Here is a 24,110-nt window from a genome sequence, read left to right as displayed (position 1 = left end):
CTCTCTCTCTCTCTCTCTCTCTCTCTCTCTCTCCTGCTATGATGCCCCGGAACTACTCATCTGATCTAATGTCATTGCAGGTTAATCGGCTTTGTAGAGAGAGATGTCCATGGTTCCATACTTGACGGGGTGGCCCTCCACAAGCTAGAACCTGAAGAACCTGCACGTTAGCACCATCGTCTTCACATGCAGGTACGCTGAAACTTTGCCCAGGCGGATTTGCGGCCCCTCCTTGCACAGCGACCCATGGCGTTGCGCACCGTCGCCGCCGATCCACTGCTCTGGCCGGAATCTAGCGGAGACGGGCCCTCAGCTGTACTCCACCCGCCCCATGGAGCAGGGAACCTACATCACCATCCACTGGCGCGCATCTCCTTTCCTTCGATGGTGCCGATGACCTCGCCCATGAACCGATATCTCTTACCTTAATCGCCAAGTATCTCTCAAATTGGCTGTTTATTTTGCATCCTGCATGTATATTTTCGCTCATAGTAGTGCCATTATGTATGTAGTAGCTTCCTCACGCCATCTGATTGATATTGAGATGTACAAATTCATCCAAGGCTCCATTCATAAATCATAACTCTACCCTACTATTTTACTAATTTATTGTGAGGTTATCCTTCATGGTTTGCACATTGTTATTTCTTAGGCACATAGACGCATGAATGTCCTTATTAATAAATATTTTTGTTCCAGCGATTCCCTACTGAAGAAAGAACGCGCAAACATTGCCATGCAAAGGACTATTTGTTAGATAATGATTCCTCGCGTATTCATTTTCTTCCTGTCTTGGGAGATAATTTTCCAGATTCTACCTTTACAGATGGCCTTTATCACTTTTCAGGTAAAACAATGAATTATCTTTGTTTGTTCTAGGAGATATATACCACCGTTGGGAACCAAGGAAAGAAAGGTACTAACCTTGGTAGATAACCTTTTTTTCTTCATCGTACTTGATGTTGCATAGCAGAAACAAACACTCCATCTAGACAGTTTGCTCTTTTGGATATTTGTCAAATTGTGTTATCTAAATTAGTACACATGGTGCTTAGTAAATGGTTCCACACAGGTTTTGAAGCCCTGAATCAAAACCAGTAGTGCCATTAGTTTTTCAATTAAGCATTTGATAGATCAGGAGGTGTTATTTCCACTATACATTTTAATTTTCGGTAGTACACTTTCTGATTGCCTTAATGCTTGAAAATTCCATTTTCCTCTCTCCATCTATGTATCACCCTTTTCCTGCTCAAGTAGCAGGTGACAAATATGTTGCTGGCACTTACAATCATTGTTTCTTGCAGGCTCCTTCTTCCATCTTCGTCATTTGCAATATCAATTGGATCTCTCCGTTGTGAAGTGCTATCTTCGCTATCTACACTCACAATGTTACTGATTTGTGTCCAATCACGGTATTCCATCTATTTGATGTATAGCTTGCATAGTCCTCTGATTAATTATAGCTCATTCTAATATTTTTTGTCTAGCTTTCTCTACTATCATTTGCAAGATGAAGCCTGAGGACACTATCATTCCTTCCTACTAAATGCCAGCCACTACTATTTGCATTAGCTTTGCCTCAGAACAACCCCTTTTTCATTTCGAAAGAGGAAGTAGCAGTTCTCACTAATGATCAGCTATATAAGCTATCGTAGATTTTCTTTGTTTAACAAAGACAACGACCCGGTACTGTCAATTTCTCTAGACCTTCATTTCCACTATCTGTTATCTCATATTATGTTTACGTGCAAATACCAGTATTTGTTATTACACTTGCCGGTATGAACTTATGTAACAACTACTTGGCTATATTTGGCACCTATGTACTAAAATGCAGAAGATTGATTTACAACAAGATTCACATAATACACACAAAAAGTATCATATATCCATTATGCACACAAAGTTATTCAAGTTATGTATTATCACGTAGGTAGGACAAAGAGTTCCCGCAGCAACGTGCGGGGCATCATCTAGTTAATAAAGTAGTACTTCTTTGTAACTAGCTATTGTATATGTTGAATATTAGGTTTACTATAGATGACGTGACAACTTTATGTAGTCGGTTATTGGCTATACTATTAACCATGCTCTCATGTATGCAGACGACACCTTAGCACCAGTAAGGTGCATGCGCATATTTTGAGGGGCGCCCCCTAACAACCATGTCACCGCAGTTCGATGGAAGGTCAAGATGGCTAGGCAGCAGTCGCCAGACCACTACCGTGTTAGCAGTCCCGAGTCGCGACGGTCACCGAGTGTACGCGGATATGGTGGAAAGCGGGCGCACGCATCTGGCAAACTTCAAGCACCGGTCACACAATGGGAGGAATGTGTTTGTGACAAGTGAGCTGTGAATGGCTAGGGTCGAGGATGGCCAGAGAAAGAGGGAGGGGTAGAGACAAAGAGTATGTGTGTGTGGTGGGCACACCCCACCGTCGTTGCCTCCTATGGACCGACCTTCTCTAGCGACAACGGTAGGGTTTGGTGGCCGTGCAGGAACTTTTTTAGGAGGCAATGGTGCCTTCGCAGTTGCCCAAGAGCGATTCGAGAGGCGGCTATAGTTTTCTCTAAGTTGTGCAAATTCGACAACGATTCAGTTTCAAAGAATTCAATGCAATTGTATATTCTATCTAACACCTCATGAATACATAACCAACACTTGTTCCTAGCAGATGGATATAGATTTTTAGTTTGAAAACAATAACAATATAAAGTGAAAGCTGGACAATGCCACAACTAGTATATAGTAGAATGTAAAATCGCGAACTGGCCGTAGCTCAAGTGATTACGTTCCTTGTTCAAGTGCTAAGCTTAGCATCATGCTCGTATTTTTCTAGATATATTTTAAACTTTTCGACGATGTTCGTTAAATGAAAAGAGACGCTCCCATCAAGTACAAAGGTGTCTACAACGACTTCATCATCTTAAGATGTTGTGCCGGTTTAGTATCTCGGAGCTGCTCACAAATAAGATGTGGATGTGTGCATTTATAGGGATAAATATATGTGTGTGCAGGCATGTACGTCATAGTGATCCTCTATTCCATATTAAATGTCACTGATATATTTGTTTCAACGACAATTAATATGAGACGAAGGGAGTAGAATGTAAAATACGATAATAATTTTGTTTGAATAACAAAAAAAAGGGAGACAACAAATGCCACAAGGTCACGACAAAGGGTAAAAGGAGAAATTTACCCGAGAAAAAAAAACCCTGAAGAAATAAACCATTAGTTTACGCATCGATCTGCAGAGAAATCGATAAAACGCTTGATGACAAGAATATGTTAGACGTGCGTTCACTCTCTCTGCCGACCCGAACGAAGTCTCCCGGCGAAGATCGTCGAACAGGGCGAACGCCGGTGCGGAGAAGGCGTAGATCATCGGCGTCGCGGCGAGAGAGCGCACCACAAGATTGAGGCGTCCGAGCCGGTACACCTTCATTCTCTCTTCAGCCAGGCAGGATGCTGGGGGGAAGGTGGCGGCGCTCTGGTCTGGCGCTCCGAAGGTGTTCGATGAAATGACCCTGAGGCCAGAGCCGACGCTGTGAGCCTGCTGGCCTGCACCGCCACCGAGGTCCGCATACGGTACGGTTCCCCGTCTTGCAAGAATGCTGTGTTCTTGCGTTGGTTCTCTCTGCTGATTAGATACGGCTAGAAACTGGCAAGTAGCAACGTACGCCATACAACTTTTGTTGCCTGACTTGCTTAGCACATGTGCTCTCACTTGGTTAGTTGGTAATTAGTGGCATTTGGTTGGCTGGACTAACCATTTTCTGATGGACTTCTATGCACTGGCATTTTCATTTCTTATACCCATTTTATTCAGGCCATATATTGGCATAGCAAGCATTCCTGAAGAGAGACCAACACGTTCTGATGGTCTAGACAAATTAAAACTTCCATATTGCCACCCAATGACTACCAGTGTCCTCCCTGGCAGTCTTTGGTGATCCGTCTCTCTGAAAAGGTCATCTCCATTCAGGTGCAAAATCATAGAAAAGTGAGACCGCACACTCTCATCATTGCATACATGGTTGATAAGAGTTTCTTCCCGATTCTGGCGTTGCCAATGACTGCCAGCACCCTGGCAGCAAGAATCTCATGATCTGCTGCTTCTCGACGTGCCTACCAAACATGAAGTTGTCAATGTAAAGATACATGTCATAGGGTTTACAGGAGATGCACTCGCATCCGCCATGTTAGCAACACCAGCCTCCCAGTCTTGCAGTGCCCTTTCTAGTTCCAGGTTGAAAACCTTGTGTGCTGCACTAGTAAGGATTGTGCAAAAACGTTTGTTAGAAGTGAAAATAAATAGTGTGGACGAGTCACATAGCAATTCCTTATTGCGCGCCAAAACAAGAGATGTTTCTTATTGGCAGAGTCCTTGGCACAGTTCAACCTGTACAGCAAGAAATAGGCACTCAGGTTTTTCCTCAGTACTTCCGCGAGCACGTTTGCTGAGATGAGTGACCCTCCCAACACCATGGTGAACTCTTCCAACATCGCTGCTAATCGTGGGTGGTCTGCCGGGTTCGCGCTTCCGAATGCGAGTGTCTTGAACAGGTACATGTACTCTTCGAACCAGGGAGTTCAGAGAAACATGCTTGACGGTTCCAAATTTCTCCAAGCCTGAGCTTCAACCCAAGATTATCACCTTGCTTCCTCTGTCCATGTTCATGATGGAATGGTAGACGTTGTCCAGTCATCTTCATCTACGTCTGAACCAAACTCAATGACTACCAGTGTCCTCCTTGGCAGTCTTTCGTGATTTGTCTCTCTGAAAAGGTCATCTCCATTCAGGTACAAAATCATAGAAAAGTGAGACCGCACCCTCTCATCATCGCATACATTGGCGATAAGAGTTTTCTTCCCGACTCCGGCGTTACCACTGCAAGCACACCCGGAGAACCAGGGGTGTCGTGCTGCAGCAAGAATCTCATGATCTGCTGCTTCTTGACGTGCCTACCAAACATGAAGTTGTCGATGTAAAGATACATGTCATAGGGTCTTACGGGAGATGCGCTTGCATCCACAACAGCAGCCTCTAATTCTTGCAGTGCCCTTTCTAGTTCCAGGTTGAAAACTTTGTGTGCTGCACTAGTAAGGATTGTGCGGATATTCTTCTTGCTGTATGAACAAAGGAAGCTGTATTAAAACTTTAAAAGTTTGCTGAACAAGGAGTTCCCCAGTTCGTCTCTACTACACAGAGTACAGACTTGTTGAGCAAAGCGAAGACTCAAATTAATTCACCATGATTTTTCCGTGGCGCATGAAAATATTATATGAGGTGCCCTTGTAGGAGCCAGGATTAGTGTCTATCCGTGTGGAATTGTGTCCCCAAGCTATAGGTGGAGTAATTCACACCACAACTGGCGTGCCCTTTCCCTGTCGGCAATGAAAAGTCACTCTGTGTGCAAGGGCAGCACATAACCAGCACTCTGCAATGTCCACCGCCTCCTGCCCTCTCTTGGACTCCCTAGTTATTAGCACCCTTTTGATCTAAGGAACTGAAGATGGAGCTTGCCATATCTGCAGTAGCTGGTGAACTCGTGAGCCGATTCGTCTCCTTCGTCGCCGACAGGTACCTCCACTCTAGCCGCTCAGCACAGTCAGAAGAGAAGCAGGTGAAGAAGCTGCAGCGGCTGCTCCTGCGAGCCCGCACGGTCGTCCAGGAGGCAGATGGCCGATACATCACCAACCCCGGGATGCTGGCGCAGCTCAGCATGCTCACGGACGCCATGTACCGAGGCTACTGGGCACTAGGGGCCTTCGGGTACATGTCACTCGAAGAGACAGAGACTACTTCCATGGAGGAGGGGGGAGTTCGCAACTCATCTCCTCCTAAATGTCTCCGCACGGTTCATGGCAGCGCTAAGAAGAACAAGTCGATGTACCTTGTCGACTTGCAAGGCGAGGTGGAGAGCTTGGAGGATGTCATCACCGGCATGATGGAGCTTGTTGTTCTCTTGGGCGGATGCGATCGTATGCTGCGTAGGCCTTACGACTCGTACCTTTACAGCGACAACATCATGTTCGGACGCTACGCTGAGAAGCAGAAGCCCCTGAACTTTGTGTTGCAGCATGGCTCTCCTGGTGACGCTCCGGCTGTTCTCCCGGTCATCGGCGGTCCAGTGGTCGGGAAGAGGACCCTGGTCGCCCATATATGCAAGGACGAGAGGGTCAGCTCACACTTCTCTTCGATTCTGCACCTGAATGGAGATTCCTTCTGTAGAATCGCAGACCATGGTGGTATCATGTCAGGAAAGATACTGACGGTTGTCGAGCTTGTTGCAGAAGTCGACGAGGAGGATTGGGCTAAATTCCGTTCAACCATAGCAACAAGCATGGACGATGGAAGCAAGGTGATCATTATCAGCCGGCTTAAAAGTTTGGAGCGACTTGGAACCGTTGAGCCAATCTTCCTCAACAGCCTATCGTACGAGGAGTTCAGCTACCTCTTCAAGACACTCGCGTTTGGGAGCGCGGACCCGGTGCAGCACCCGCGGCTAGCGCGGATAGCAGACGAATTTGCCAGAGAGTTGCGGTCGGAGTGGTCGCTCGTCGCCACAAATATCTTGGCGGACGTGATGAGGAGGAACCTGAGCGTCCATTTCTGGCTCTGTGTGCTGAGCAGGCTGAGAAGGCTAGTCGAGAGGAACTTCTCCATGTTTGGGGAGCACCCGAAGGACCTCCTCCAGAGACGCCACCAGGTAGATGTGACTGACTTTGTCTTGCATCCTGGTGCTCCTCCACTTCGCGTCGTGCCTTCCCGTGCTCGTGGCAGCAGCGGCACTGAGGTTGCGGCGGAGAGGGAAGCACTGCCGAGGGTGAGGCTTGGGGATCTGGTGATGGATCCCGGGCTTCGGCCACAAGGGGATTTTAATGTGGTTTCATGGGAATCAAGGATGCCGCCTTACACTTCATTTGTTCATTTTGTTCCAAATGGGGATGGTGCTCCAGGTGTGGTGGAACAGAGTACTCTTCTGTCTGGGAAGAAGCGTCCAGCATTGTCTTTGTAAGGCCTTTTGATTTCAACGATTTCTACAGAGATTCTGTAGAGTTGTCAGCTCTAGCACTCCCTCAGTTCATAAATAGATAGTAAAATTTAGAAATTGATAAGGGCATTTGGTTGGCTGAGGCGACCTTTTCAGATGTAGTTTTATGCCCTTGTATTTCCATTTCTTACAACCGAAGAAGAGGCACAGTCCTGGGGATGGTCTGTCCGGCTTTTGAGCCTTAAGCCCCATGTCGGGGCTTGTATCATGTGCATGTGTTCGTGTGGTTGTTGAGCCGGATCCTTTTTATTTGTTCTCTCTCGAACTTGTAAAACCTAAAGGGGTTTGGTTCGCTAAAGTCGGGCATATGCCTCCTTTTCTAAAAAAAAATATGTTTTCTATGGTACAAGAAAAGATCAACGTGGAATTGGAGGGTTGATGGAGCGTCTTCAAAAGAAAGTCAAATGTATTAATTCATTCTATTTTAGAAAAACTTCTGTTTTAATTAATTAATTAATATTATTTTATTGCTGTTTTGTTTTGGTTTACAGAAAATTAGGCTGGGTTTGAGCAATCTGGAGCTTGTTTCCACCGTTGGATGATAATCCGATGGAAAAGGAAAAAAAAAGGTGTCTGAACATGCCAACAGTCGTCTGAGGCATAGTCGCCTCGCCCCTAATTTTGGCAGCTGCAAGTAATTTCAGCGGCTCTGTTTTGTCTCTGCACCACACCATCATTGCTACACCGCGATTCTCACTATACAGTGCGTCACAGGTCAAGCCCTCAGCTCAAATTTCGTCATGGCCACTGTCTTCTGTCCTCCGACGTTTGTCACTTATTCTCTCTCTCCATGAGGCCACCATGCTGGGCAGAAGGTTGCGCCGCACTGGTGCCCAGAAATTGTTCGATGAAATGGCTGTGAGGCCAACACGGGTACCCAGCCTGGGTGTTGTTCGACGAAATGGCCGTGAGGCCTAGACTGGTTCTCAGGACAGCTGACGATGTGAGCAAGCCTAGCCAGCCTCCCGCGCCAATCAGGTCAGGTCAGCGGTGCTGTTCCCCATCTTGGAAGAATGCTGCAAGAAATTTCAATGCTTGATGTTGGCTCTCTCTTTTGCTTTTTGTGTTGGTTCCGACGCCAATCAGGAACCTGTTTAATAGTGACAGGTGAGCTGATATTTTCCTGCTGTGGGAACAAATTTTCTAGTCAATCTTCTGAGGCTACGGCTGCTAGCTGCTCCATCACAGTTAAAAGGACGACTATGGCCTGGGAGGAAACTTTCTAGTCAAGATCCTGAGCTTTCAGCTAGCTGTATGCAATTCGTCAAGGTGCTGTCCAAACTGCGGCCCGCCTTTTGAAGGTAATACATTCAATTGTTGCTATCTTTATTTCCAGCTTACTTAATTAGTTCATTTTGAAGGCGCGTCGAGAAAAAAGCGAGTAATCTCACTTCCTTTTATTTCCAACTTACTTAGTTTCTTGCCCTTTCTTCTTACCATTAGTTATTAGCAAAGGCAATGGAATTTTTGTTGACTGACTTAGTTAGCTGGTAATTAAGGGCATTTGGTTGACTGAGGCAACCTTTGGGGATGGACTTTTGTGCCCTTGCATTTTCATTTCTTACACCTATTTTACTTAATCGAAATTACCATAACAAGCCTTCCTGAAGAGAGAATAACATGTCTTGCACAAGTATGACACTCCTCATTAGGCTCATCAATCACAAAAGTTTGCTGGACAAGGATTTCCTCAGTTCGTCCACACAAAAGTTTGCTGAGCAAAGCGAAAACTAGATTTCACCATCATCTTTCCGTGGCGCATGAAAGGTGCCCTTCCAGGAGTCAGGACTAGTCTATATCCACGTGGAATCGTATCCACAAGTTATGTGTGGATTAATTCACACCACAAATGGCAATGAAAAGTCTCTCTGTGTGTCCTAAAAAAATGTCTCTCTATAGGTGCAACACCCCCAGCCATTGACGTGCAGGGCAATTTAAACCCAGGAGTCTGCAATTTCCACCTGCTTCCTGCCCTCTCTTGGACCCCCCCCCCCCCCCCCCCCCCTCCTTCTTAGTTAGCACCTTTCCATTGGAGGATTTGAAGATGGAGCTTGCCATATCTGCAGTAACAGGTGAACTCATGAGCCGATTCATCTCCTTCCTTGCCAACAAGTACCACTCGAGCCATGAATACTCGGAAGAGAAGCAGCTGAAGAGGCTGCAGCAGCTGCTCCTGAGAGCTCACACGGTCATCGAGGAGGCAGACGGGCGGTACATCACCAACTCCGGGATGCTGGTGCAGCTCAGTATGCTTGCGGACGCCATGTACCGAGGCTACTGGGCACTAGGTGCGTCCAGGTACATTTCACTCGAAGAGTCCATTGAGGAGGAGGGGGAGGTTTGCAATCCATCTGCTCCCAAACGTTTTCGCATGGTTCATGGAAGTGCTAGAAAGAACAAGGCCACATACCCCGTTGACTTGCAGGGTGCGTTGGAGAGCTTGGAGGATGTAATCGCTGGCATGACGGAGTTTGTTGTTCTTTTGGGTGGATGCGACCGTATGCTGCGTCGACCATACGATGCGTATCTATACAACGACAACATCATGTTCGGACGTCACGCCGAGAAGCAAAAGCTCCTGAACTTCATGTTGTGGCACAACTCTCCTGGTGGCGGTGCGCCGGCTATCCTTCCCATCATCGGTGGTCCAATGGTCGGGAAGAGGACTCTGGTCGCCCATGTATGCAAGGACGAGAGGGTCCGCTCACACTTCTCTTTGATCCTGCACCTGAATGGTGATTCCTTTAGTAGCCTGACAGACCATGATCGTAGCCTCTTGCCAGGCAAGATACTGGTGGTTGTTGAGCTTGTTTCAGATGTTGACGAGGAGGATTGGGCCAAGTTCTGTTTAGCCGTAGCAACAAGCATGGATAATGGAAGCAAGGTGATCATCATCAGCCACCTTAAAAATTCAGAGCGACTCGGAACCGTTGAGCCAATCTTCCTCAAAACCCTGTCATACGAGGAGTTCAGCTACCTATTCAAGACACTAGCATTCGGGAGTGTGAACCCGGCACAGCACCCACGGTTAGCGCGGATAGCAGACGAGCTGGTCAGGGAATTCCAACCCGAATGGTCAATCGGCACTGCAAATCCGTTTGCGGACATCATGAGGAGGAACCTAAGCGTCCATTTTTGGCTCTGCATCCTGAGCGGGCTGAGAAGGGTAGTCGAGAGGAACTTATCCCTGTTTGGGGAGCACCCGAAGCTCCTCGCCCGGAGACGTCACCAGGTAGACGTTACTGACTTGGTCTCGCATCCCATGGATTCTCCACTCCGGGTCATGGCTTCCTGTACCAGTGGCAGCAGCCACACTGAAGTTACAGTGGAAAGGGAATTGCTACCGAGGGTGAGGTTTGGGGATCTGTTGACGGATCCTGGAGTTAGACCACAAGGGGATTTCAATGTGGTTACTTGGGAATCAAGATTGCCACCTTACACCTCGTATGTTCATTTCGCTACAAGTGGAAATGGTGCTCCAGGTGTGGCGCAACAGAGTACTCCCCTGTCTGGGAGGAAGCGTGCAGCAGTGCCTTTGTAAGGCCTTTTGATTCAGACGATTTCTATGGGGATTTTGTAGAGTTGGAATCTCAAGTATCAGCTCAGTTTATAAAGAGATAATTCAAATATTGACATGGTCTTCAATACATATTTTTAATCATGGAATGTTATTTTTTTTAAGTTGTAATGACACCAATCTAAATAATTTTGGATATATTTGTAGTCAAAGTTAATATTGAATGCAAGCCTTCTAGGAAGTCATGTATTTATGAACTGTACTTTGTGTGTGTAAGATGTTTGATTTGTAGGATTGTATCCCATAGGAATTTTATCCAAAGAATCATTTGCATTGTATTACATAGGAAGTTTTTCAGTAACCTAAACCTCTTGGAAAGAGTTCTTTTTTTTTATCTACTCGATTTTTCATTGACCATTTGTACTGTGTGTCACCTCCCCTGTCTCCAGTAAGGCAGGATGCTGTGGGAAGGCAGTGCAGCTCTGGTGCCCCGATGGTATTTGATGAAATGACCATCTCTGACGTTGTGAGGCCGTCAACACCAACACCGAGATCAGCGTACGGTTCCCCATCTTGTAAGAATGCTGCGAGTAATTTTTGGTTCTTGTGTTGCTTCCCTCTGCTGGTTAGATACGACTAGATACTGGCCATTAGCATTTCCATTTCTTATACCCATTTTATGCAGGCTGCCACAACAAGCCTTCCTTAAAAGAGAAGAAGGTGGTCTGATGGTCTAGATATATTATGACCCGCCTTCAATTCACATGCTTCACTGGATGCACAACTCCTAAGGTCTCACAAAATAGTACTGAAATACATTTGTTACATAAAACGTAGGCAAATAGACAAATGTAATGTCTGATCGAGGTCTACAGATGGCGCACACGTCGTGCTCACGCGACACGCAGGGCGACGCGCCAGACGAGAGATGGCACGTATCCTACGCCGCCGATCTGCAGACGCGCTCGCTCACGTTCTATGACGGCGAGCTGATTCTCCGGCGTGATGCTCTCCGCATCATCCTGATCGATGACCGCGGAGTTATGGTGGATGCGCGATTTCTCCGCGCAGGGGAGTCCATAATCATTGGCGATATCATCTCGCTGCCATGCCATTTGGTGAGGATTCGGGAGCGATTTCCAGCAACGTGCACGCCCCCAGCGGGCACGGCGCATGGCACGTCTCGAGGTGCGGCGCGCGGGAGGCGTACGGAGATCCAGGCGGGCGCGGACCGGGTTGGGGTGGCCCCATGCTACACCAACCACCCGCTAATGGCGGCTGGACGCGTGGGAGCCTCTCCATGGCCACCTGACTGCCATGTAGGACCCAGCACCGATCCGGGCGTGGAGCCTTCTAGAGCGGGGGAGGCGCGGAGAGCCGCTCCATTTTCCCCACCTACCCCCATCGTGCGAGACGCACATCTCGCTCCTCTCTTCAAGCATATCTGGGAGCGTTCTAGGGTTTGTTTCCCCGATCCATCCCCTTCTGATTCCTTCGGCTGGTGGTGGGGCAAGGCCGGCGGCGACGACCGCTCCTTCGCCCAAGTTGCTGCGGCGGAGCGGGCGGGGGGTGGGACGCGCGCCGCGATGGGAGATCGTGGCGGGGGCAAATCTGGAGGATGGTGCGACAACACAGCGCGGGGAGGGTTCGGCGGTAGGCGCAAGGCTCCGCTGCCTAACCAGTCTCGACACATGGTGTGGCAGCGGCCAGATCCGCCGCCAACGACGTCGGGAGACTCGAGATCTGGTGGTGGTGAAGTTGGGGACAGATGGGAAGCTGATGCGCGTGCCATGAGCGGCGCGACCAAGGAGAAGACGGCGGGCACCCTGGAGCGGCCTCCACCTCCAGCACCTGGGCAAACGGCGACCAAGAACAACGCCTAGATCTGCATCAACTGCTCCCTTTCAGGTCATTTCGCTCCTCGTTGCCCTACTATTCGCTGCGAAAAATGCAACAAATTAGGTCATATGGCCCAGCTTTGTCAAGTTCTGAGGCCTTGGGAATGCATTCCGTTCATGTGTGGGTTCCAATCGCCTGGTCAGGGATTCTTCTATATACCTGATCTGTGTGCCGCTAAGCATAGTGTTGAGAAAACTAATAATGTGGTGATTACTATAGTTGAGGGCGAAGCTACTGTGAAAGATATTGAGCAGGAATTTAATGCTATATTTGCCAAAAAAACCTGGGAAAAAGAAATGGCGCTGTACGGCCCGAAGTGATGCGATTCCCTAATGCTAGTGAAGTAGAAAGGGCATGCTGTTATGGGAAACGCTTACCTCTGAAAGAGGGGAATATTGTTGTCTGTATTACTCCTTGGACTGCCTCGATTGGAGCTAAAGGCATCATGGAAAAAGCATGGGTTAGGGTACGCAACATTCCAATAGAGAAAAGATGCACTGAACATATAGCTTATGCTGGGGCCCTGGTAGGAATTACATTAGAAGTTGATGAATCGACTGTGCATAAACCTGAATATGCTAGAATCCTTCTTGGCTATAGAGATGTTGAGAAAATTCCTCCTTCAGCTGAAGGGATGCTGGGAGAACAGTATTATGATTTCTTTTATGAAGTTGAAAAAGTTGTGACTATGGGTGCTGAGAAAAGTCAATCTTATACTGCTGTGGATAGCAGTGCATCTCCTTCCTTCCCCAAGAAAGCAACGATGGACTCATATCCTGCTTCTTCCATGGGGCAGGGAGAGACGAGTGTATCCATGGCTGGTAATTTCTCCTCCCAGAATTATGATAAGGGCATGTAGAGGCTTTCTGCGGTAGTTCGAAGAAGAGGAAAGTGATGAAGGTAACAACACGGAGCTGCTGATTGAGACTATGGCCAGAGAACATGCAGTCGAAAAAATGTCTTATTGTGGCTCTCAATCTGATAAAATATCGTGTGAAAATGTCTCTGAGGATCTGGGTGTGGAAGAGATGACTGAATCTCCCATTACTGAGATCAGTGTGCATAAAGGTGCTTGGGGAATGATTACTCCTGTTCCTCCCTCACCTATGTTTGTCTGTCATGATATGAATACTTATGGGAATGCATTTCCTCCCTTGTCAGACTATGTGGTTTGGCCTTCCCTGCCTCATATTATGCCACTTGAGGAGGGATCCCTGGAAGGAGGAGAAAACTGTAGTGTGTATACAGTTGAATCTCCCTCTAGATGTCCAATTCATGACAACATGAGTCAAGAAGAGGAGGCCCCACGCAGAATGAGGAAGCGCAATCTGGAAGGTATGAATATGCCCAATTCAAAAAATCAATTCTCTGCTTTATCTGATTCTGCCATTATATTGCGTGCATCCTTGATGGGAGTGCAAATCCCTGATGATGACTTTGCAACTGTTGATATCTTGCATGAATTAGAACTCTCTAGAAATTTGTTGCGTAACAAAAAAATTGATACTAATGCACAAAAAAATACTGTCAATGATGGGTTGGGTAATGATGTACTCCTATCTTTAGAATGGGATGAGGATAGTAGAGATATTGAGGAACCATTTATCCTGGTTCAATCTAAAAACAAAAAAAGAATATCAGCGCAGGAAATCGGTGGTGGTTTTATATCCTAATAAATCCAGTAGACCTGTGACTAGAAGTCAACAGAAAAATGGGGTGGGTAGGGCTGCTATGGAACCTGGCAGACCTACCAGAGTGAGAGATAAACCCGAACGATATAAATGAAAGGGGTTTTTTGGAATTGTAGGGGTAGGTAAAAAAGGCATGTCCACCTGCCTCATTGACATGATTAATGCCAATGATTTATGTAACACCCTCGATGCGACTATATCTCCCACGTGTCGAGGCATGACTTAGAGGCATAATCGCATTGAAGGCATATGTCGCAAGTGAGGTAATCTTCACACAACCCATGTAATATAATAAGGGAAAGAGATACATAGTTGGCTTACAGTCACCACTTCACCCAATTACATGAATAAAGCATTACATCATCCAAATACACTCAAGGCCCGACTACGGAGCCAAAATAAAAGAAGAACCCCAAATGCGACAAAGGTCCCCGATCGACCCCAACTGGGCTCCACTACTGATCAACTGGAACGGAAACAACACAAAGGACAAGATCTTCATCGAGCTCCTCCTGAGCTTGGTTGCGTCAGCTGCACGGACTCAACGGCACCTGCAAGCTGGTTTTGGAAGTATCTGTGAGCCACGGAGACTCAGCAATCTCGCACCCTCGCGATCAAGACTATTTAAGCTTATGGGTAAGGTAAAAGGTATGAGGTGGAGCTGCAGCAAGCGACTAGCATATAAGGTGGCTAACATACGCAAAAGAGAGCGAGAAGAGAAGGCAAAGCACGGTCGATAAAAGGTATGATCAAGAAGTGATCCTGAACTACCTACGTCAAGCATAACTCCAACAACCGTGTTCACTTCGCGGACTCCGCCGGAAAGAGACCATCACGGTTACACACGCTGTTGATTCATTTTAATTAAGGTCGACTTCAGGTTTTCTACAACCGGACGTTAACAAATTCCCATCTGCCCATAACCGCGGGCACGGCTTTCGAAAGTTCATATCCCTGCAGGGTGTCCCAACTTAGCCCATCACAAGCTCTCACGGTCAACGAAGGAATAGACCTTCACCCGAGACGTTCCGATCAGACTCGGTATCCCGGTACAACAAGACATTTCGACAGGGTAAAACTAAACCAGCAACACCGCCCGATGTGCCGACATCCTGATGGGAGCTGCACATATCTCGTTCTCAGGGCAACACCGGATGAGACATCCTACGAGTAAAACCAGCCCTCAAGTTTCCCCGAGGTGGCCCCGCAGTCTACTCAGTTCGGACCAACACTTAGACAAGCACTGGCCCGGGGGGGGGTTAAAATAAGATGACCCTCGGGATGCGCGACTCCCAAGGGAAAGAAAAGGCTAGGTGGCGAATGGTAAAACCAATGTTGGGCATTGCTGGAAGAGCTTTACTTAAGGCGAACTGTCAAGGGGTTCCCATAATAGCCCAACCGCGTAAGGGACGCAAAATCCGGGAACATAACACCGATATGACGGAAACTAGGGTGGCAAGAGTGGAACAAAACACCAGGCATAAGGCCGAGCCTTCCACCCTTTACCAAGTATATAGATGCATTAATTAAATAAGATATATAGTGATATCCCAACAAGTAAGTAAATGTTCCAACAAGGAACGGCCTCCAATCTTCATCTGCAACTAGCAACGCTATAAGAGGGGCTGAGCAAAGCGGTAACATAGCCAATCAACGGTTTGCTAGGACATGGTGGGTTAGAGGTTTGACATGGCAACTTGGGAGGCTGACAAGCAAATGGTAGGCATCGTAGCATTGGCATAGCGAGAGCGAGCAAACTAGCATAGCAAATATAGTAGTGATTTCAAGGGTATGATCATCTTGCCTGAAATCCCGCAAGGAAGAAGAACGAGTCCATAAAGAAGACAAACGGACATAGACGAACGGGTCCTCACAACACGACGTTAACGGAACCAACCCGAAGAAGCAACACCGGAAAAGAGAAAACAACATAGTAAACAACCCACACATCAACATGGCATGATGCACAAACGAGTATGATGCATGTCCGGTTTAATGAGGCAGGGCATGGCTAAATGCACAAACAATCCTACAGATTAGGTGGAGCTCAATATGCATCGGGATGCATATTGAAAAAACACCACATCAATTATTTAGTTCCCTCTCGTTTATGTACCCCAACAATATTAAATGTTGATTAACATGGCAAGAGGTGAAGCACAACAAAACTACCCATCTAGGCAAGTTTAAATGAGGCCGGAAGCAACGAACAACAATTCCGGAAACTCCTCATGAGCATAATTAGGTTTGGTACTGTTCTGCCCTAAACACAATTTTTAGAGTTGTTTAATATGCAAATAAAGGTCACCATGATAAACTAGGCAAAATTCTACCCCATTTACATATAAAGTTTATTTAATTCGGAGCTACGGTTATTTAGTTATGAATTAAATCGTATTAGCATGGCATAGGGGCAAATTAATGCAAACAACATTTTAAACATTTTAAACATAGGTGAAAGTTGGATAGTATTAATCTACACAAAATTCTGAGCAAGTTTCATATATAAATCATTTTAATCCGATGCACGGTTCATGGGTTATTAAATGCATGAACATGAGGGTCTAATCTGTAAAACTGACAAACTGAGGATAATAGACAAATTCGCAGGCCCCGAAAAAAAAACATATCGGGCCGAATCTGGGGCAAGCCCACAGCAGGAAGGGAAAAAGAAAAAAAAGAGGCGGGCGCTGGGGGACTGCTCACCCTGGGCTCGGCCCGGCAGAGGAGGAAGGAGGCCGAGGCGGTGGGAGATGGGCCGAATCGGAGGAGGTTGGCCCAGGCGAGCGAGGCCCTCGTGCTCCCGCCCGAGCACGAGGCCATGGCGGCGACAGGTGGCGCAGGGACGCCGGCGGGAAGGTTGGAAGGTGCGGGGAGGTGCCGGGACGGCGCTGCTGCAGCGGATCCGGACGGATTTGGCCGCGGGGGCTCCGTTCCCGGCGACGGCGAGGTCAGCGGGGCTCGGCGACGAGGGGTTGGAGCAGGGGACGAGCAGGAGGCGGGGCTTGACTCCGGCGAAGGTTGCAGGCGACGGTGGAGTACGGCAACAGAGGAGCGGCGAAGTCAGACGGCGCGGAAGCATCTGATGGTGGCGGCGAGGCGTCTCAGGTGGCGCGCTGGCGCGGGGCAGCTCGGGCCGGGGAGGGCCGGATCTGGGCGCCTCGGGCCCGGCGGCGAAGTGGGGCAGCGCGGTGCCATGTGGCGCGCGGTGAGTGGAGGGGAAGCGGCGGCGGGGAGACGTGGCGGCTTCTGATTGGCTGGAGTGAGGTGGCGCGCGGGGGCGGACATGTCCGGTGCAGCGCGGACGCGTCCGGTGGCGCGGGGAGGAGTGGATCCAGCGTTTAGACTGCGAAATGATCCGAAATTTCGGGGAGGGGTGCTCTTTTATAGGTAGAGGGAGCTAGGAGAGTCCAAATGAGGTGCGGTTTCCGGCCACGCGATCGTGATCGAACGCTCTAGATGATGGGACAGAGTTAGGTGGGTTTTTGGGCCAAAATGGAAGGGTGTTGGGCTGCAACACACACGAGGCCTTCTCGGTCCCTCGGTTAACCGTTGGAGTATCAAACGAAGTCCAAATGGTACGAAACTTGACAGGCGGTCTACCGGTAGTAAACCAAGGCCGCTTGGCAAGACTCGGTCCAATCCGGAAATGTTTAATGCCCACACACAAAAGAAAGGTAGAAATGACCACCGGAGGAGAACGAAGCGCCGGATTGCAAAACGGACAACGGGGAAAAAGTTCGGATGCATGAGACGAACACGTATGCAAATGAAATGCGCATGATGACATGATATGCAATGCATGACACGCAAGCAAAGACAATGCAACAACAACGAATAACTGAACGACACCTGGCACATCGGTCTCGGGGCGTTACAATTTAGATTTTATTGGACTTCAGGAGACTATGAAGAAGTCTTATAATCCTGCCTTTTTTAGACAAATTGATCCGAACCAAAAGTTTCATTGGGAGTGGATTCCTTCTAGGGGGAAATCTGGTGGCATTCTTTGTGGTCTAAATAAGGAAAAATTTGATATCCTTATGACCAAGTGTGGTAAATACATCCTACAGTTGAACTTGTTCGATAAGAACAAAAACTGTAGCTGGGCCTTGATGACTATATATGGTGCTGCACATGATGAGTAGAAACCCGAGTTCATTGCTGAACTGTCATCCATGTGTCATAACATTAATATCCCTTATCTGGTCGGGGGAGACTTTAACATCATTCGACATAGCGGGGAGAAAAACAAAAAAACATCTATGTCCCACTTCTCGGAGGTGTTTAATTCTGTTATTCATTTGCTTGGGTTGAGAGAGATCTATATGACTGGTGGTTGCTATACCTGGTCCAATAAACAAGATAACCCAACTTTGGAAAAATTGGATAGAGTTCTCATGTCCCCTGATTGGGAGGATTTATACCCTCTCGTTTCTGTGCATAAACTGGTCAAGGAGATATCAGATCACAATCCCTTGTTGGTGGATGGTGGGAGAGCTTCCTCTAGAGCACCAGGTAATAGGTGTTTTAAGTTCGATAATGCCTGGCTCAGTAACCCAGACTTCCTTCCTCTGGTTGATGATATTTGGTCTAGGCCAGTTTACACTATAAACCCCATTGACTCCTTGAATATTAAGCTTAAGAGAATTAAGAAATTTTTTAAGGGTTGGGGGTCCAATTTGTTTGGTCATAATAAAATCAGGAAGAATATCATCAAGCTCGAACTGCAGGAGCTTGAAAATCTGGAGGAGGCTGATGGTTTAAGCGGGGAGGCATATACTAGGAAGTTGGAAAATCTAGTAGAGCTTAATAATATGTATGTTGAAGAAGAACTTCACTGGCATCAATTTTCTAATGAGAGGTGGTTGTTGAAAGGAGACAATAACACTGACTTTTTCCATAAAGTAGCTAATGGCCGTCGTAGGAAAAACTCCATGATCTCCCTGGAGTGTGGGTCCACTATTATTGAAGGCACTAAAAACCTACTTGCCCATGCTACTGAATACTATAAAACCTTGTTTGGTCCAGCTCCTGGCAGTATTTGTCAGATATATGCAACATTGTGGTCTCAGGATGAGATGATTACTCCTGATGACAATGAGGACTTGACTCGACCTTTCTCATTGGAAGAGATCAAAAAAGCCTTATTTGAAATGAAATCTAACCGTGCCCCTGGCCCAGACGATATCCCTGTTGAATTTTATCAACACTGCTGGGATGTAGTAGCCCGTGATCTCCTATGCCTATTTGAATGGTTTCATGAAGGCAAGTTAGATGTTCAACGACTTAATTATGGTATCATAACCTTGCTGCCTAAGTTGACTGATGCTAATAAAATCCAGCAGTATAGGCCCATTTGTCTATTACGTTGCCCTTACAAGCTACTCACTAAAGCCATGGATATTAGAGCTAGCAAATATGCCCATAAATTGTTCAGTATTCAACAGAATGCTTTTATTAAGGGGAGACACATAGTGGATGGGATCCTATCGCTACATGAGGTTCTACATTATACCCACCTCAAAAAACAAGTGGGAGTGATTCTTAAACTTGATTTCGAGAAAGCATATGACAAAGTCAATTGGGACTTTTTGCTTGATTGTCATAGGAAGCATGGATTTAGCTCTAAATGGTGTGGATGTGTATCTCAAATCCTAAAAAATGGCACGGTTAGTGTCAAGATTAATGACGAGGTGGGACCTTACATTCAAAGTGCTAAGGGGGTGAGACAGGGGGATCCTCACTCCCCTTTCCTGTTCAATATTGCGGTTGATTGCCTAACCAAAATGGTTCTTACAGCTCAAAAAAATGGTCTCATTAAAGGGTTAGCCGCTGATATTGAGAATGGTGTTGGCATTCTACAATACGCGGACTACACGGTGCTTTGTTTTGAACATGATGTTGACAAAGCTGTTAATATCAAACTCTTGTTGTATCTCTTCGAATTTAAGTCTGGGCTTAAGATCAACTTTGAGAAGAGTGAGATATTTAGCATCGGGGGGGGGGGGGGGATAATGACACTGATTTGGTATATACCAACATGCCAACATGTTTGGGTGTCAAGTGGGCATACTTCCTATGAAATATCTGGGAGTCCCTGTTACTTACTCTACTCTTAGAAACGCTGATCTCGATTTCCTTGATGGTAAAATGGTCAAAAAGCTCGATGCCTGGGTAGCTTATGCGGCATCTTCTGGAGCCAGATTGACTTTGTTAGGGTCCAGTTTGGATGGAATTCCCTCTTTCCTTATGTCAATGTTCCTCTTCAACAAAACTTTCATTGAAAAGTTGGATAAACATCGCAGACGCTTCTTTTGGAGGAGAAAGAATAAGAAACGTGGGTATCATATGGTTAAGTGGACAAGAATTTGTCGATCGAAGAAAATTGGGGGACTAGGGATTAAAGATCTTCATAAGAAAAATATTGCCCTGCTCGCTAAGTGGTGGTGGAAATTAGAAACGAGCGATGGGTTATGGCAGCGTATAGTAAGAGCAAGATACTTCAGAAACAAAACAGTAGCTAGCATTCGGAGCCGTTTTTCGGACTCCCCCTGCTGGAAAGCGATTATGAAGGTCAAGGATTCATATATGGCGGGTAGAAAAATTAAGATTGAAAGTGGGAACCTTGCCAGAGTCTGGTATGATCCTTGGGTTGAGAATACTACTTTGAAAGACCGCTTTCCTGATCTTTTTAGTATATTTTTAGTATATGTCAGGAACAGGAATGCACTGTTGCTTCCTGGGCGGCGAAAAATTATGAGCTTGGCTTTAGGCGTAGCCTAGTTGGGGAGTTGGGCGAGCAGTGGGCTTGGATGGTTATGGAAGCTAAAAAAACTGTCGTTGAACGACTCCCCAGATAAGATTCTATGGGGCCTTGGCAGCAAAGGGAAATTTACTACTAAATCCTTATATGAATGATTGGAAAGGAATTTATCATGCCCTAACTATAAGATGGTGTGGAAAGCACCTATCCCGCTGAAAATTAAAATCTTCCTTTGGCAGCTGTTTCAGAATGCAGTTCTTACTCGGGATAATATGCGTATCAGGAACTGGTCTGGAAACCCCATGTGTTCCTTCTGTACTGACGTTGAGACAGCAAATCATTTGTTTTTTACTTGCTCGCTTGCTCGTTCGGTCTGGGGAGTGTTGGGCATGACGGCTGGAGCATCCTGCTGTCCTCGTTCTCTCTGGCAGAGCTTCGCTTGGCTTTATAAGTTTTTTCCGGGCGGGAAGCTTTTTTACATGATGATTATTGCTGCAATATGATGGGGGATTTGGACCCTCCGCAATAAAGTTACGTTTGATAACCATGTTGTTCGTTCTCCTCTGGAGGCTGTTTTCACCGCCTGCTCGTTTCTGATGTATTGGGCAGGTTTGCTAAAGGAAGATGAAAAGGTGAAGCTCCAAGTTGGAGTGAAGAGGTTGGCTCACGCGGCTGCTGCGCTGGTGGACAGATCTCATCCTCGAGGCAGGCCACTCTTAGGAGACAGAGATGGGATCCAGATTGGCTAGAAGTTCAGCGCTCGATCCTTTTGCTCGTTGTTCCCCACTGGGGTTTGATGCCCGCTGGGTTTATGTCTTCTGGCAGTAGTTCGCTTAGTCGCAGACGTTTACCAACATATCTTATCCTGGGTCTTTTGTTTCGTTGGGCTGTGGCTTGTGAGTGTCATCAGGTTTTCGCCCCATGGCGGATGGTCCGTTCCAGGATCGTCCTGCGGTGGGTTTCCTGATGATACACCAACTCGCTCCCCCCTTTTTAGTTTCATTAGCTCTCAAAAAACAGGAGGCGGTATCTTCCATTCTGTTAGTGGTTAGTGGCAAGGTTGTCAGAATCGCGATTTTGTTATACGATTCTACGACTTTACGATCCAAACTAACCCCTATGATTCTACGATTTTAGTTCATAGAATCTACGTTTCTACGATCCTGATAGTGAAGATTCTACGATTTGCGATCTTACCATCAGAGCTCCGATCCGATTCAAAATCGCGATTCTGACAACCTTGGTTAGTGGTTTGGTCTCTAAGACAAAGTGGATACAGACTGATGTAGTATTTCCGTTGATTGCGAAATTAATGGAAAGGGGTTGAGCCTAGTTGGAAAAAAAACGTAGGTAAATAGACCTGGACGCTTCTTCCCTGACAAGGATGTTTCAGGCTTGTCATGGACGCAACTCGGCACAGCGTGCACCAAGTGAGAAAATGAAGTGTAAGGCGGCAGCCTTGATTCCCATGAAATTAGCCTAAAATCTCCTTTGGGTAAGACAGCGTGACCTGCTGCTGCTATTAGGTCCCCAAACATAATCCTAGGTAGACCCTGCTCCTCTGGAACATTAGCCATACCAATAGCAGAGTTTACAATGCCTGATGGAGCAGCAGGAGTTAAAATGTAGCGGCCGATTAGGTGTACCAGTTGGCCTCGACTAAGAAGCACCTGCGGGTGGGTACCAAAACAAGAGATGTTCTTATTGACAGAGTCTCTGGCACCCTTCAACCTGTACAGCCAGAAATGAGCACTCGAGTTTTTCCGCAGTGCATCTGCAAGCCATTCGCTGCGATAAATGACCCTCCCAACACCGTGGCGAACTCTTCCACCATCGCTGCTAGCCGCGGGTAGTCTGCCGGGTTTGTACTTCCGAATGCGAGTGTCTTGAATAGGTACATGTACTCATCGAATGCCAGGGAGTTCAGAGAAACAGGCTTGATGGTTCCAAACTTCTCCAAGCCTGCGCTTTGACCCAAGATTATCACTTTACTTCCTCTCCATATTCGTAACAAAATGATAGAACGTTGTCCAGTCATCTTCATCTACATCTGAAGCAAACTCAACAACTACTAATATCCTCCCTGATAGTCTTTCATGGTCTGTAATTCTGAAAAGATCATCTCCATTCAGGTGCAAAATCATAGAAAAGTGAGAACGCACTCTCTCAACATCGCATACATGGGTGACAAGAGTTTTGTTCCCAACTCCAGCATCACCAATGATTGGAAGCACGGCCAGAGAACCTGGGGTGTTGTGGTGCAGCAAGAACCTGATGATCTGCTGCTTCTCGACATGGCGGCCAAACATGAAGTTGTCGATGTAAAGATATGCATCATAGGGTCTACGGGAGATGCGCTCGCATCCGCCCAAAAGGATGACAAACTCCGCCATGTTAGCAACACCGGCCTCTAGGTTTTGCAGAGTTCTTATTAGCCCTGAGTTGAAAACCTTGTGTGATGCACTACTGACGAGTGTGCGTGTACGTTTGTTAGGAGTGGGAATAGATAGTGCCGATGAGTCACATATCAATTCCTTATGTTTCCTGTACTTGATGGTATCAAGCACATGGTGGCCTTGGTACATGGCTGCCACCAGCGTCTTCAGCTGTATGAGCATGGTGATGTATCGTGAGTCCGCCTCCTCGACGACCATGCCAATTCTCAGCAAGAGTTGTTGTAGCCTCTCCACCTTCTCCTCCGAGCATACGTGAACCGTATACTTGGCCATCAGAAAAGAGATGATTCGATTAGCCAGATCGCCTGTGATAGCTGATATGGCAAGACCCATCTTTAGATGCTCTAAGCTAGGTGGTGTAGGAGGCCAAGATGCAGTTTACATATGGACAGTACAAGTCATTGGTATTATTCTATATTGCCACCTATGTTTCAGTCAATAAACTCCCCTGGTCAGAGTCTCACGTTCACAGTTGATGTCTGGGACAAGAACCTGTTTTATAGTGACAGGTGAGCAGATATTTTTCTTGCTGTGTGAACAAACCATCCTGTTGGGGAGGTGAGATGGACAAACTATGATGGACAGCTGCTCCATCATAGCTAAAGGAACAACTATGACAGGTGATGAAATTTTCTAGTCAACCTCCTGAGCTTTCGGCAAGCTAGATGCAATTCATCAAGGTCTTCTTCGCCAAGCGATTGCACTCGATTGTCCACACC

The 24,110-nt window shown here is 46.9% G+C and overlaps 3 protein-coding genes and 1 pseudogene across 5 annotated transcripts; 3 read left to right on the top strand and 1 right to left on the bottom strand.

Moving 5' to 3' along the window:
- Positions 1–3,001: 3,001 nt before the first annotated feature.
- On the top strand, positions 3,002–22,018 carry LOC147992061 (uncharacterized). Of its 3 annotated transcripts, none has more exons than XM_087527562.1 (5): positions 3,002–3,592; positions 7,554–7,696; positions 7,777–8,363; positions 11,029–11,154; positions 11,265–12,696. In XM_087527562.1, the coding sequence occupies exon 5, from the start codon at positions 11,434–11,436 to the stop codon at positions 12,460–12,462; it is 1,029 nt and encodes a 342-aa protein (XP_087383688.1). In that variant the 5' UTR covers positions 3,002–3,592; positions 7,554–7,696; positions 7,777–8,363; positions 11,029–11,154; positions 11,265–11,433; the 3' UTR covers positions 12,463–12,696. The 3 variants fall into 3 exon arrangements, with proteins under 3 accessions (XP_087383688.1, XP_087383692.1, XP_087383697.1); XM_087527566.1 differs by having other exon boundaries at positions 7,554–8,169; positions 8,251–8,363; XM_087527571.1 differs by adding an exon at positions 21,545–22,018 and having other exon boundaries at positions 3,276–3,592; positions 7,554–8,363; positions 11,265–13,813.
- On the top strand, positions 4,726–7,278 carry LOC147992062 (uncharacterized). The gene has a single exon (XM_087539598.1). The coding sequence runs from the start codon at positions 5,521–5,523 to the stop codon at positions 7,024–7,026; it is 1,506 nt and encodes a 501-aa protein (XP_087395724.1). The 5' UTR covers positions 4,726–5,520; the 3' UTR covers positions 7,027–7,278.
- On the top strand, positions 9,070–10,691 carry LOC125528482 (uncharacterized). Its single transcript, XM_048692949.2, has 2 exons — positions 9,070–9,400; positions 9,488–10,691. The coding sequence occupies exons 1-2, from the start codon at positions 9,107–9,109 to the stop codon at positions 10,601–10,603; spliced, it is 1,410 nt and encodes a 469-aa protein (XP_048548906.1). The 5' UTR covers positions 9,070–9,106; the 3' UTR covers positions 10,604–10,691.
- A 120-nt stretch (positions 22,019–22,138) lies between the features above and the next one.
- Positions 22,139–23,724, bottom strand: LOC125528481 (disease resistance protein RGA2-like; annotated as a pseudogene).
- Positions 23,725–24,110: the final 386 nt, after the last annotated feature.

This window comes from Triticum urartu, chromosome 1A (genome assembly GCF_056163025.1).
Source record: "Triticum urartu cultivar PI428250 chromosome 1A, HENAU_Tu73, whole genome shotgun sequence".
Classification (NCBI taxonomy): domain Eukaryota; kingdom Viridiplantae; phylum Streptophyta; class Magnoliopsida; order Poales; family Poaceae; genus Triticum; species Triticum urartu.
This window is presented reverse-complemented; position numbering and strand designations above follow the sequence as displayed.